Source organism: Diorhabda sublineata, chromosome 4 (assembly GCF_026230105.1).
Source record: "Diorhabda sublineata isolate icDioSubl1.1 chromosome 4, icDioSubl1.1, whole genome shotgun sequence".
Taxonomy (NCBI): domain Eukaryota; kingdom Metazoa; phylum Arthropoda; class Insecta; order Coleoptera; family Chrysomelidae; genus Diorhabda; species Diorhabda sublineata.
The window spans coordinates 6378721-6392980 of NC_079477.1; the positions used below are offsets into that span (position 1 = coordinate 6378721).

The 14260-nt window shown below is 33.4% G+C and overlaps 1 protein-coding gene across 2 annotated transcripts in view; it reads left to right on the forward strand.

Moving 5' to 3' along the window:
• The window catches only part of LOC130442349 (solute carrier family 35 member F3), an 80328-nt gene that overhangs the window by 19072 nt on the left and 46996 nt on the right, over positions 1 to 14260 (forward strand). For both annotated transcript variants that reach the window (XM_056776385.1, XM_056776386.1), the window contains exons 3-8: positions 5510 to 5683; positions 7809 to 7977; positions 8044 to 8222; positions 11839 to 11967; positions 12105 to 12294; positions 13045 to 13134. In XM_056776385.1, the coding sequence (XP_056632363.1) occupies positions 5510 to 5683; positions 7809 to 7977; positions 8044 to 8222; positions 11839 to 11967; positions 12105 to 12294; positions 13045 to 13134 (931 nt within the window). The remainder of the gene's footprint in view (positions 1 to 5509; positions 5684 to 7808; positions 7978 to 8043; positions 8223 to 11838; positions 11968 to 12104; positions 12295 to 13044; positions 13135 to 14260) is intronic.

Here is a 14260-nt window from a genome sequence, read left to right on the forward strand (position 1 = left end):
GAAACACCCTGTATAATAATCTATAAAATCTAAGCTAAAAATAGTCTACTTTATAATTTATATATTAGAATCAAATCCTTCAAGCAATGAATATAAACATACACATAGAATGAAAACGGCTCAACTTTACATGATCAAACGACGTTCTCCATTTTATCTACATACTTAGGAGAATCGAATTCAAAAGAGAAGTTCTATTATATATCTCTGAAAAATCTGAGCTCATTGCTACTTTTATTTCCTCTCTAGCATTGCAGTACTCCCATTTGTTATTCCTATATATAAGTGTTGCCATATTTTTCCATTATAGTCTCTCAAGCGTAAAAAAGAGCTTCTTTACATGATAATTTTATAATTCTATCATCTATCTTTCTACTCAATCGTCCTGTATACTGCTTTTTTCGAATCACATTAGTTTAAGAATGATCTAGGTTCTAAGTATCCTAACAGTTATTGGTCATACTAAGGATTAATACTTTGCTTATACTTATATGAAGATACATCTATACCGGATTTATAGATGTTACATACGATTTCCAATGGTTGAGGGATTAAATTTCCTCGGTTAGTTATCCGATTTCTCTAGTAATTTATTGCCAAAACAGTGCTGTATAGTGGATGTCCAATCAACTCATCCTTCGAGCTGGTTAAAAGTTTATTTGTTGAAACAGCGATGTGAAAACTTTCGTTGTATGATGAATAATTATTCGTTCTTTCTTTCCGAATTTCTACAATGGCAAACAAAGGACTCTGTTCCATTCCGAGTTAACCGTTCTACGTTGGTCTAACGCCATTTTTGCCACATTCATAGTAATGATTGAGAAACGGGCAACTGTTTATCACTATGACCATCTTTCGCAAACAACTTTTGTATTACCTGTGCAGATGTTATAGTCTCTACAGTTATAGTCTATACAGACTTTTATGTACCAACCAATGTACCATCGACAGGAGACTTCTTTTGAGCGTAGATCAATCTATGCGGGATCAAACTTGGATCAAAGATGTTCATGGTCTATCAAGCTGATTCTAATCATACAAATGATTCAATCTCGCAATCAATAATATTATGACCACATCATATTCAATGAGTTTAAACACAGCGTTGATGCTTTTAGGACACAACGATAGATTTTTCATTTTCTGGAGTGGACATTGGCAAAGATTTTATTCACTATAATGTGTTTCAGTGCTGTAGGAAGAAGATTCATTGTAATATATTTAATAAATTAAATTTATTGATGCACTCTTGTTGTGATAAAATGTTATGAAAAATAATCGAACTAGGAACTATATTTTCCATCCTATTTTAACCAAAACTAATCGTAATCCATTGACAAAATGTTGTGGTTGAGGTTATGCTGAACAATGAAAAGTTTATATCGGAAATATTAGTGATAGTGAGAAATAGTCAGTGTTCCCAGGGCAAGTGTATAAATGTCAGTCCTCGTATATTACTTTCAACATTGGCACTGAAAGTTTTAGTTTCCTAGTTGACATGGATTATGTAAAACCAAAAAGAAGAAGCAGAATCCAGAAACTTCTAGCTGGGGTACTAATTGAACTCAGCTCAAGAAAAGGCGGATCATTCAAGATTTTGTACTTCAAATGAAAGAGATATATATATTGTAAACTTTGGGGAACAATAGAGAGGAAGCTAATCAAACTGATCGATAGAATGAATTTCAATCTCCCGGGGAAGGTTCCATGTATTGATCATGATTTTGATGTTGTGTTCGTCACTCTTGAAATGAATAATTTGAGGAGTTAATAAATCAACACCTACAACGAGATTAGCATTACAAATATTAAATATCTGTATTATTTTTTATACCCTTTTGCTATATTATTTGGAATCGTGATATTATATATGGAAAAATTCAAATTACTCAAATCAAGATTCAAGTGCAGTTGATCAAACGTTATCGTAAAACGTAAAGAAATTATTATTTTTTTCTTTAATTCCTTTCACGAATGTACAAAATATAAATATATATATATATATATATATATATATATATATATATATATATATATATATATATATATATATATATATATAAATATACAAGTTTTTTAATTAACCGTTAAAGACTCTATTGTAAACTGTGACATAATCAATTCTATTATTAATCACATGCTCAATGTAGGTACTGTAGAGTTTGCATGAAAGAAAAAGTAATGTTAGACTGTATTTAAATTTGTTTCAAACCGCCTCGAATTGTGTTAAGTTTGTTTCAAAGCTGCGTGCATTAATTGGCATGAGTGTACTGAATAGACCATCAGTTAAGGTAAAACCTAACCGCATGTGTTCTTATAATTAGAAACAGTGGTGTACTTTTAATATAGACGCAGCAGGATAGAGAAAATTCATATATATTAAACTATAAAATTATAAGAATAATAATAATAATAGCATTGTGAATGTTTGTAATAAATAGCAGAGATAAAGTCTTAATATAAACTGTAACTATCCTTCTTTTGTATCTTGTTCCTCCTACATTTAATTTTTGATCCGATCATCTAAAAGAACCGTATCGGCTTCTGTATTCCCTTTACTTGGTCTCCAATGGAGCCATTAGACCTTAACGTTGATAAGGGTTCCCAGCGTCCACCATCCTCAGTAGCGCATACGTTGACCGGTGCAAAGGATGGCTCATTTTTTTAGGGTTTAATCCAAGGCGAACGCAAAATTGCCAAAGGATTAATGGTATTTGAGCCCTTTGGATTTGAGTAAATAGGATCCACGAAACCCACTACCCCCAAAATATCGGTTTTTGCTCTGACTGGTGCTTTTCACTCGTCCCGGCTCAAACGCAAAACGAACATTGATGCGGAAAAAAAAGAGAAGGAAAGACAAGACTACCGAGATGGCTTAACGACCCCGAATCATAAGGTTGCCTCGACCTTTAACTTCCCTCAACCCAGGATTTCCAACCCGTAGGTGCAAGAACAGCCTGTTAAGATGCCAAAAACTCCTGTTTCTATGCCCACCGAACAACGAGTTGGTTCCAAAATCCTTAAAACTGCATCCGCAGTAGGGCACGACAAATCGAATGGACTATTGGATATGCAGCTGGTCTTGAGTGGAGGGAGACAACCCCATACTGACTTCATTGAAGAACAGCTTTTGGATCTAATTGACGCGGTGACAAGGGCCATCATACGGTCCTCAACCAGCAGCGTAACTAAGCCTGTCTCTTCAGCTGGCTAGAAATCATAACCTGATTCGTCAAAAGGTTCAACCCAAAACGCCTTATCGGTTTTTCCGTTGACATCAACCTTTAGCGATTTCAGATGGAGTACGACAGGCAGATCAGAAGGCCTATGTACTTAACGGCCCTTTGCCGCCCACTTTTTAACTAGGAACTAGGAGCTACGTGTCTACCAATCTGTGCTAGACCAGTTTCTTTATCACTTCCGCTTTCTCAAAGCTAGTTTCAACTTCATAGATTTAACAAATAAGTTTTGACAGTACCAGAGAAATAGTGTGTTTGTTTTGCTTTTAAAAAATGAGGCATCAGAATTATGAATCAAGTGGAAAAAGTAATATTGCTCGTCAAGTTGTTCTCTGGTTAAAATATTTTTTGAAAAAGTGAAAAAATAAGCCTCGCTCGTGGAGACAAAAACGAACGTGTGAAGGTTCTCGTGACATCATTTGACAATAAAAATTTGACGTAGGATTAGACATGCGATTTGTACCAAAATAATTATAAAAAACTAAATAGAACAATATAATGATAAAGAATTTTGATTTTTGTTCTTGCGACTTAAGATACACCTGCATACATAACGCGTAGTGCGGGGAAGCTCCGTCCTGCATGAAGTGTAGGGACGGATGTTCGCGAGTGTTAGACTGTTGTTTATTTGCCAACGTAAATATTCGAGCATTTTCAGATAATTTTGTCCCGTCACGTGACCATCAAAAAATGACGGACCCGCATGTATACCTGCTTACGTACACACCCCAGGCAGGTTTAATTATTCTGCAATGAAGACATGAGGATTTTGGTCGTTTCAGTACAGGGGGTAATGCCAATTGACAGTACTGTTCAACCTGAAGGTTGCGTTTCAGTATTCGTCGTAAAGACCGATCGGATATTTGAAGTTCTCCCGCAATGTAGATTAGTTCGACTGCTGAATAAACACCAGCGCCATTGTTTCCATATTTTCATTAGTTTTTACAGATACCGATCATCCAGAACACGGCGCATCGGCAACATAGCCCGTTTTTAAGAATTCTGCTACGTCTTCCACACTGTTGAACTATTTGGTAGCGGCGAGTTCGGAAATTGTTACTGAAATTGAAAAAACTCTTTCCTGAAGAATGAACTTGTATACATTCTGAAAACGCGTCTTCTCGACAAGCACTTGTTATCAGGATACAAACACAACTATGTGAAGCACGAACTTGTTTTCTTTAAATATTTTTCGACAGCGTAGCCGGACTTATGCCGATTTATCGAGAGAGAGAGAGAGAGATTTATGCCGACCTCTGTATTTTTGAATCGATTTAAGGAGATGGAATCGGTTGTTTATACATTTACATATTCATACATTAAAATAATATGCTAGACGAATAATTTTTTCTATTTTTCGATTTTTCATCAAAATATAGGGACTTTTATCAACTGAATCCTACGTTGTCTTCGTTAACATGAAATTTTTTCTGGCTACCTCTTAACCATACGAAAATAGATTTAACCGTAGCCTTTTTCCCAATCGTTGATCCGAATTTGTGTTTTCCACTTGAAAAGCATGCAAAACTTCTTATAATCGCTTAAATCTGATCACGCTACATGCATAAATTTACATGAAAACGACCAATAAGGGTAGAAAAGTGTAGATTTTCTACTTCTATTTACTTATAATCAAAATAACTGTTTAATTGTATAAATCTTTATACTAGGTCTAATAAAAATAAATGTCATTCTTCAGTCTTTGTTCAAATTGCTTAATGATCCTTGAAATAACGTAACAAGAGCTTGCGAAAAAATTATTTGTAATCAATTGTGGACAGTGTTAAGGTCCAATAAATTGTTTCCAGATTAGTTAACGGAAAACAACACAAAGATTCACAAATGCAGTGAAGAAAAGTCTGACCTATATCAAAGCCTGTCTTGCATGTGAAAAAGGTGATTTTTTGTGTTTGATGGAACACCTCATTATAAATTATTTCTGAACAATATAACCATAGTTTACAGTTGGAAAGAATAGAGGAGTGAAAGAAAATGATTCTGATCGTCATAGTTTATCACATTTGATCAGCTGGAATGGGAAGTTCACCTAGAAGCTGTGTGCTCTCCAGATATACTCCCTCAATCTCTTCTCACTCAAATTGTTGCCGATGATAGATGCATGAAGAATTCAAGACCTTTTAGTTTGATAATCATATCAATATGTTTTTGCCCATAGCAGCCATATAAAATAAAAATTATTATTAGAACAGATATTGACCTTTCGAGAAGTAATTTAAGGTTTCACTTTATTATTTATGAACTTTTTACAGATTTATTTTGGGATTTGGGTAACAGTATGCGTAACGGCTTCATGGGTAGGAGCAACACACTGCATAAAATACCTTTACTTAAGAAGACCAAAAGATATAGAAGCAGATGCAGATCCAGTATTAATTCCACATGACACAACGGGAATTAATATGACTCTTGTCCAAACAATTTATGTAAGTTGAGATGAATTTTGTGGTGCTCATATAATAGTCTACCATGGGAAATTTTAATACTCTATATTATTCAGAATCAAATAAATTCTAATTCTTACTTTATTTTCCTATAGCTTCTAGTCTTCAAATCCAAAATATACTACCTCTATTTTACATTTTTGAAAAAAAAATCTGTTTTTCCGTTCACTTTTACTCGATATTTGAGATTCTTTGATTTCAAGCTATTGTTCGGTATATATGAAATGATATTATGAATATAGGTGAGGTTTTTTCAATAAGATTTGCAACGGAAATTTTGCGAAAATTTGTTACTTTCTATAGTTTGGTACTAGATTATTACTCATTATTTTCTTCGACTTTAATTTTTGCAAAAATGAAAAAAACGATTATGGTTCTTATTCATTTGACGTACAATTTCAATAAAGGGTTAAAAATTATCCCAACCAAGTAACTAGTACTAGAATTGATGTTAATATAAGCCCAATTTATAACATCACTCTCAGAAGAACTTCCGGCACATTCTCGACAGAGTTTAATGCTTATTAAGCATTAATAAATAGACTTGTGATTCTAAAAAATCTCACAATAAAGTGAACAATACACATTTTATGTGAAGAGTGGTGCACTTCTGATGAATTTTCTAAAACTGCTGGAATTATAAACTCAAAGATGATGTCAAATTAAGGACATCATTGGGAAAGTTGTTCAAAACAAGCGCTCCATCAGCCATGTATTCACGATCTTGCAACTAATTATTTTCAATCGTTTTCAAATATGAGGATGTGGACTGTTACTTGCTCTTCCAGGTGTTTATTTAATAAAATATATGAAGAAAACTCACTGTTTCTTGGGAGCATAGTTTTTTAAAGCTTCCTCAGTCATGATGGTAGTACCCTATTTATAATGTCTCTGTTTTCTTTTTGTTGTCTCTTTCCATATTTTTCCGCCTTCAGCTTAGTGTGAAGAGATACATGAAGGGTTTAAGTGTGAGGTGTTTTATTTGATCAGACCAACTCATAGGCGATCGGCATTCACTCCTTTTTCCCTCTACTTTTCCCATCACTATAAGCTTGCTTATATTGCCATCTCGTCTTCTAACTATGTGTCCATGTATAACAATGTTAGTCTGGTGGTTACACTTAACTCTTCCAGTATCGACTGATTAGTTCTATTCGCGGTCCAGGGAATTCTAAGCAATCTTCTGTAGCACCACATTTCAAATGAATTAATAAATTTGTGCTCATTGGCTCTAAGCGTCTCTTTTGGGTAAGTATGAGTTTTTCCATATTTTAGTTAGTCTCAGTATCGCATCCACTAATGCTGCTTATTATTGACCTCAGTTGTGTTAAGGGGTTTCTCCTTTAGACATCTTCAAGCAGATAGGTCCTGTTTACTACATTAAGCTTATTTACTATCATTCGTTTGGTTTTGGTTCTGTTCATGGTTAGATCAAACTTTTCACTGTAATCCTGTCATCAGCATAGCTGATATTGCTTAGTCTATCTCCCTCAACAAGAATTCCTTAATTTTGTAAGGTTATGAGCACAGAATACGTTAGGTCAGTCTGTAATTGGTGATTTTGTCTTGTTTACAACATCCTTGCCTTTTGGCTATGAAAATATTAATCTCCCTAAAAAAGAATTCCACTCTCCTATTCATCTAGAGAATTCCTCATCTAAGTAATATAGTTTTTTGAAGCTACCTACTCCCTTTACATATTTAGAACATATTGAAATTATTCGAAAACGTTATCAATTCAACTCGAAGAATAGTACAATCTGTAATAATTGTTAATGATCTTTTTTCTAATTGTATCTTAGTCTAATTCGAGCCACGTGACCAGTGATTTGACACTCGAATTCAGTGTCGAGCGTCAGCATGTAATTTCATCACAAATAAATAATGGCGGTAATCAAACATTTATCATTATTTTTACTGGCTTTTCTGAAAGTTGAGTTAAGTATAATAATTTTCTGCTCTTAAATTGGAAGGACAAATTATTTGGATTCAATTTTTCAAATTTTGAAAACGAAATACCCACTTTCCACTTATTATTCAGCATCCTGATTGTAAAATTACTAAATCTAATGTATGCATCGATCTTATGATTAATCTTACTTTTCAGACAGCCTCTTATCAAGCTCCTTTTTTCACTACGTGGTTCGTCACCAACTGGACGATGCTGTTTTTTCCTTTATACTTTTTATGTCGAATAAGTAATAGAAGATGCGAATCGATGCCCGATATTCTGACTGAGAGCATCAGGGATTTCAGGGATAAAGGATTCACCGCAGGTACAATGGAACTTTCTTTTATATTGTAAATTTTGTAAATGATATAAAAATCGTGTCTGTTTTCAGTGAGATTCATGACAAGATGCAGTCTTTTCTGCATTCTCTGGGTCGGAACTAATTACATGTACATACTCTCCCTAAGGATACTCTTAGCTACTGACGTTATGGCACTCTTCGCAACAAACGTCTCTTTTGTCTATCTCCTTTCCTGGGTCATTCTTCATGAACAGTTCGTTGGTATAAGAGTAAGTAGAATATTATCACGATATGCTAGTTAAACTCAAGTGAACAATAATTCTTTGACTTATCTATAGGTTATAGGAATAAAAATTACTGACATTATTTTTAATCTTGTTCGTTTTTGTTTCTATTATTCAAAATTTTAACTTTTAACTTGAAAATCATCATTCATTGAATATTGTGTATAGAGAAAATTCCTTTTTTTAATAGGAAAAAGTTCCTTGGATTGTTGGATACAAAAAAATATAAAAAGAAAACATGATCTTGCTCATATTATTACCAAAATCGATGAAAATGAAATGAAATTCTTGTTATACAATTCCAACTTGTCTATTTCTTCTATTTGTTTATTCAGCGTGTGGATACTTTCATAAAAACGATATGAAATGATAATTTATCCTTGAATATATGTCAACGAAGTTATGTTTTAACAGCTGAAAATAAATTATTTCTCCCGGGACATTCGGTAAACACTGCTGACCTAGTTTACTCCCAATTCTCTTTATTTATCTATTCGCAATGAATTTTTTGAAGCGTGAGTATTTCTCTTAAGAGAAAACTAACAATCATCTCAGAACCGTAGGCGGTTTTTAAGCTCCAATTTGAAACAAGTATTTTAGAAAGATTTATATAACAGCGTAAAATTTTTATTTGAAGAGAGTCCGGAAATAGAAAAGAGATAAATACTACTACATATCAATGTTTTTTTACATGATTGAACGTGGCTCAGGCATTTGACAAAGTTTGGTATAAAGGGCTTAAATACAAACCGAATAAAATCTTGCCTAACCAATATGCAAAACTATATAAAAGAACGAGCCTTCAGAATAACGGAAGAAGATGCTTACTCAGACTTAAAGGAAATCAACGCGGGTGTACCACAAGGTAGTGTTCACGGGCCGGTCCTTCCCCGCTCCTACAGACATCAATTAATAAAATTAATTATTAGACCAAGAAAATGGAAGAAGTTTAAACCAGAATCTGGGGCTAGCACTAGATGCGAAGTTATGCTCACATAAAAAAGTAACGAGAAGAACTGCTTCTTCATAAAGAAACCTTGAAACCGGTATGTACCTACGGAATTCAACTATGAGGATGTGCCAGCGAAAGCAACACCCAAATAATCCAAAGATTTCAAAATGAAGTGCCATGGAGCATCGTTTATGCACCCTGGTACTTTCGAAATAGCGATCCTCATCGGGACCTGGAGATAGACACAGTAAGGCAGGTAGGACGAAGCCTTTTGAGTCAGTTATCTAAGTGCTTAGTATAGACGCAGTGTAAAGTGCCGAAATTTTACATATTAGTGTCAGTGTAGACAATAATATTTGTAGTAATAATGATTTAAAGTAACTTCTACTGAGTAAGACCTTTAGTTTACAGACATTTGTAGTAATTTAAGATAGAACAAAATGGTTTATTGATCGAGATAATAATCAAATCACAATGATAAGGAGATCTTCCAAATTTCTTAAAAAGAAAATATGATTGAACCACAAAATGTATGATGGAGAAATAACCTATAATCATGAAAGAACGAGCTTTGACATAGTAGAACACTTTGTAGATAACAACCGACAGATATTTTGAAAAAGTTTTTTAGCTTAAATCTTCATAATTTAGGATGAGGATTATCTTATAATATATTTAATTTTATCAATAAATCACTCCACATTGACTAGGTACCTTAAAAAAATTCCTCGTAAAATTAACAAAGCAGAATTTAGATGGAGCTCTAAAGATGATTATTAAGGCACAAGAATTGGTATACATTTAAATAATTTTAATATCGAAGAAAAACCATTCTGCAGAAAATTTTGAAACAATCTTCCATCAAACATTTGACATAGTTCCTGCTGCATTCCGTCACGAATAAACTTTGAGCTCCAACACATATTATTGCGAATTCACAAATTTTTGATTCATAAGAGAGTTGTTGGATAGAACAGAAAACTGTATTTACAATCTCTTATGAATCTAAACCAGAGGTCTCCAAACTTTAACAATAGTTTTTGTGCAACCCCTACAACTACCATTATACTCGTCAAAATTTCTCAGATCTAACGAAAATTTATGTCCCCCTCAAGTCTCCTATGGAGCCTTTGAGACAACATAAATCACTTTTGGAAACGATGGTTTAAATTGGGAAAAAGAACGGTCCTTTCAAGTACAACTCTCAGATGTCTAAAATTTACCATAATTACCATGTAATAGATCAATGGTTTCAACCATAAAACTGTAATATGGCATAGCAGTTCTTTTTATATAGTTTCTCTGACATTCTTTATAGTTAACTTTTAATAGATGCTTTAAATCATTGTGTACCTTTGAGAGTCTATGTAAAGAAAAAAAAGCCGTGAGCAGCAGAGCTCCATCAAGAAAGTCGAATTTTTCGTCGAATGAAGAATTTAACTAATGCACAAACAAATCTTTCCATAAAATGAATTTCTTGGAAATGATATCAATTCTCAATCTTATTTCTTTATATGGAAAATTTGCTATTCCTCAATAACTTTTCTCTCGAATGAAAATTCATAATTTCAATAGACCCGGTGGTCTCGAACCCTCTTGTTCAATTCCAATTGACAACAAAGAAAAAATTGTCATAATGACAAGAAATTTCGTTAATGGGAAGTAAAAAAAATCTTTGAAGAAGAAAACTTTGAACTTGAGAAAGACAATTCTTCAATATCACCCCTACTTGCATGCGAAATTCGAACCCTCTAGTTAAACTTTTTCTGGCCAAAAAATAAGAAAATATAACAAAAATGACCATAAAATGGAGAGGGGTGGAGATTGAAAGTTTCGACCTTAGACAGGAAATCATCTCGCAACTAATTGAACCCACATGTGAAATTTCATTTTTCAGTCGCTTTTCGTTTGACCTTCAGAAGTGAGCAAGGGTCAAAAACCACTTTTTTTGCACTGCGACCACTCGAAATATTCATTTGTTTTCAACCAAACTCTAATAACATCAATAACATAATTTTGAGCCAAATCGGACCCATAGCAATTGTTCGAGAGACGAAAATAAGAATTTTAGTCTATATGGAGAAACACTTACAAATAATTCGTTGAGATGAAGCACTTTCAGGATAATAATTACGTAGCTTCTTTAATTGTTTTTCCATGTAATCAACACATGCTTTTTATTATAAATGAGTATTAATTAATAATTAAATATTATATCAGATTCGTGTATCATTTTGCCATATGACATCAGTAAAATGGCCAAAGCTAACAAAGCTGCGTTAACATCTCACAAAACTACCCTCGTATTACTAAGATCTGATACTTGCAGGTAATGTTGGTGATAGTTGATCTCTTTTTGTTCATTCTCTTTTCATTCGTTTGGTAGTTTATTGTTGTAACTATTTCTGCTTATATCAGAAGACCTTTTTAAGATTTTATACCACAAACAATTTTTTTCTTTCTATCTTCCTAATATTATGAGCCTCAGTCTTACTATGACTTCTCAAAATCCCATCAATGAATTTTTTAACTATAATTCTTCGGTTTATTCTCTATTCTTTTTATTCTTTAATCTTTTAAATGTTTCATTTAGTCCCAACAGAAATTATTTTAATGAATTTATATTCTGACGCAAATGATTTCCTGCAGATAATGGCTGTGATAATTTGTGACACCGGCGTAGCTCTGTTGGCGTATATGGACGGAATTACTGGTAGTCCTACACTGGGTGGAGTTGTTCTTGCAACTTCTGCTGCGGCTGGATCCGCTATATATAAGGTAACAATCTTAATATAAAAATTAAATGATAAAATCCCTCAATCGGATCCGATTTAGATCAGTGAAAGTCATAATTTATAAATATTCGATTCAATATTCAATTATAAAAAACCAAAATGAATCTTGATTTCTTTCAGGTGCTATTCAAGAAAGTCATAGGAGAAGCAACATATGGTCAAGTAGCTCTATTTTTTTCGCTCATCGGTATGTTAAATGCGGCATTTTTGTGGCCCCTCTGTCTGGGATTATTCCTCATGGGAATCGAAACACTCCACTGGGATATGTTGCCATGGCCAGCGTTATTAACATCTAGTATTCTTTCTCTAGGTTTGTTTAATAATGTATTCATTAATAATTACGAGGGCTATTCAGAAAGTAAGCAATGTTTTGGAATTTAATCACCAAATAAATTTTGCTTATCTATAGTTAGTTTCCTGGAAACAAATGGAATTCGGTAGACGCAAGACCGGGTGGTGAGCTCTTGATTGCGGTTTACTCTAGTCGGACTTGTTTTGGAATGCTCTCCTAATGTTTTGTATTACTATTACTGAGAATAGGGATATTTTGTCGTTCTTAAATACCTGGATATACCTTTTGTAGTCCCTTTGTCTCCCTCGCAATTGCCTTGGCTCTTCAGAATTGGGAGATACTCCGGGCGTTACTAACTTTGAAGCAATGCTCTTCCACTAGATATATTACTAAGAACTTGATTTTTCTGTTTCCAATCTATTACATTGAACTGGTAATCCGGATCAGTAGGCCTTCTTCTATTGTACCTGTGATACCATACTTCGAAGACTTTTCCATTATTTAGCTGCAGTATTTCCGTTGCCTAATATCGTGGTTTTTACTATGAAGGTTTAAACCTTTCTACAGGCGTATGATTGGAACCACGCACCGTGAGAAGTTTACTGTGACACAAACTTCCTAATCTAAAAGACAGTCGCTAAAATCTTCCTTGGTATCAGAAGAAAATGTTTCTTACTCTATGAATAGCCTTCATATATCAATTTAGTATATTTTTTTAATAGTATTATCCATAATATTATAATAATACATTTTAAATATTTTTTGCAGTTGCCAATTTACTGGGTAATTTTAGTGTAGTCCTAACTTACGACTTATTTATAACATTAGGACTTATAACAGCCGTCCCCGTTTCTGCAGGTAAGTTTTAAATTCAATTAAAGAATCTCATTATCAATATCATATTTTTCACAAGAAATTCTCTAGATTTCTGGTTTAATATTTTGTTAACGATATAATCCATTCCCTCATTTGAACAGATCCATTGCAAATTTTTTAGCACTAGCTACTACCTTTTCTATGTATTATCAATATTAATGTCCCGAGTGCATGTCAAATTGTCGATAATTTAATTTTCTCGAGTGCGCGAATGCGCACGAGAGGAAATTATGAGACAATTTGACATGCACGAGAGGGCATTTTGGCAGACTATTTCCTGAGAAAAATTTAATTTAAAATAAACAGTAATTGTTCCTTTTCTTAAAATATAAAATTAAAACCAAATGATGTTTATTAATCCTAGACGAAAATTTGGCACTAGTGCAAATTATCGATAATTTGCACTAGTGCAGTATTATTGCTGAAATTTGATCGTTGCTAGGTAAACATAAAATATTACAGCTTTTTGGTTGGCTTAAATTTTTCGAAGGAAATAGTCAATATTAATGTCCCGAGTGCATGTCAAATTGTCGATAATTTAATTTTCTCGAGTGCGCGAATGCGCACGAGAGGAAATTATGAGACAATTTGACATGCACGAGAGGGCATTTTGGCAGACTATTTCCTGAGAAAAATTTAATTCAAAATAAACAATAATTGTTCCTTTTCTTAAAATATAAAATTAAAACCAAATGATGTTTATTAATCCTAGACGAAAATTTGGCACTAGTGCAAATTATCGATAATTTGCACTAGTGCAGTATTATTGCTGAAATTTGATCGTTGCTAGGTAAACATAAAATATTACAGCTTTTTGGTTGGCTTAAATTTTTCGAAGGAAATAGTCAATATTAATGTCCCGAGTGCATGTCAAATTGTCGATAATTTAATTTTCTCGAGTGCGCGAATGCGCACGAGAGGAAATTATGAGACAATTTGACATGCACGAGAGGGCATTTTGGCAGACTATTTCCTGAGAAAAATTTAATTCAAAATAAACAATAATTGTTCCTTTTCTTAAAATATAAAATTAAAACCAAATGATGTTTATTAATCCTAGACGAAAATTTGACACTAGTGCAAATTATCGATAATTTATTGCAAGGTC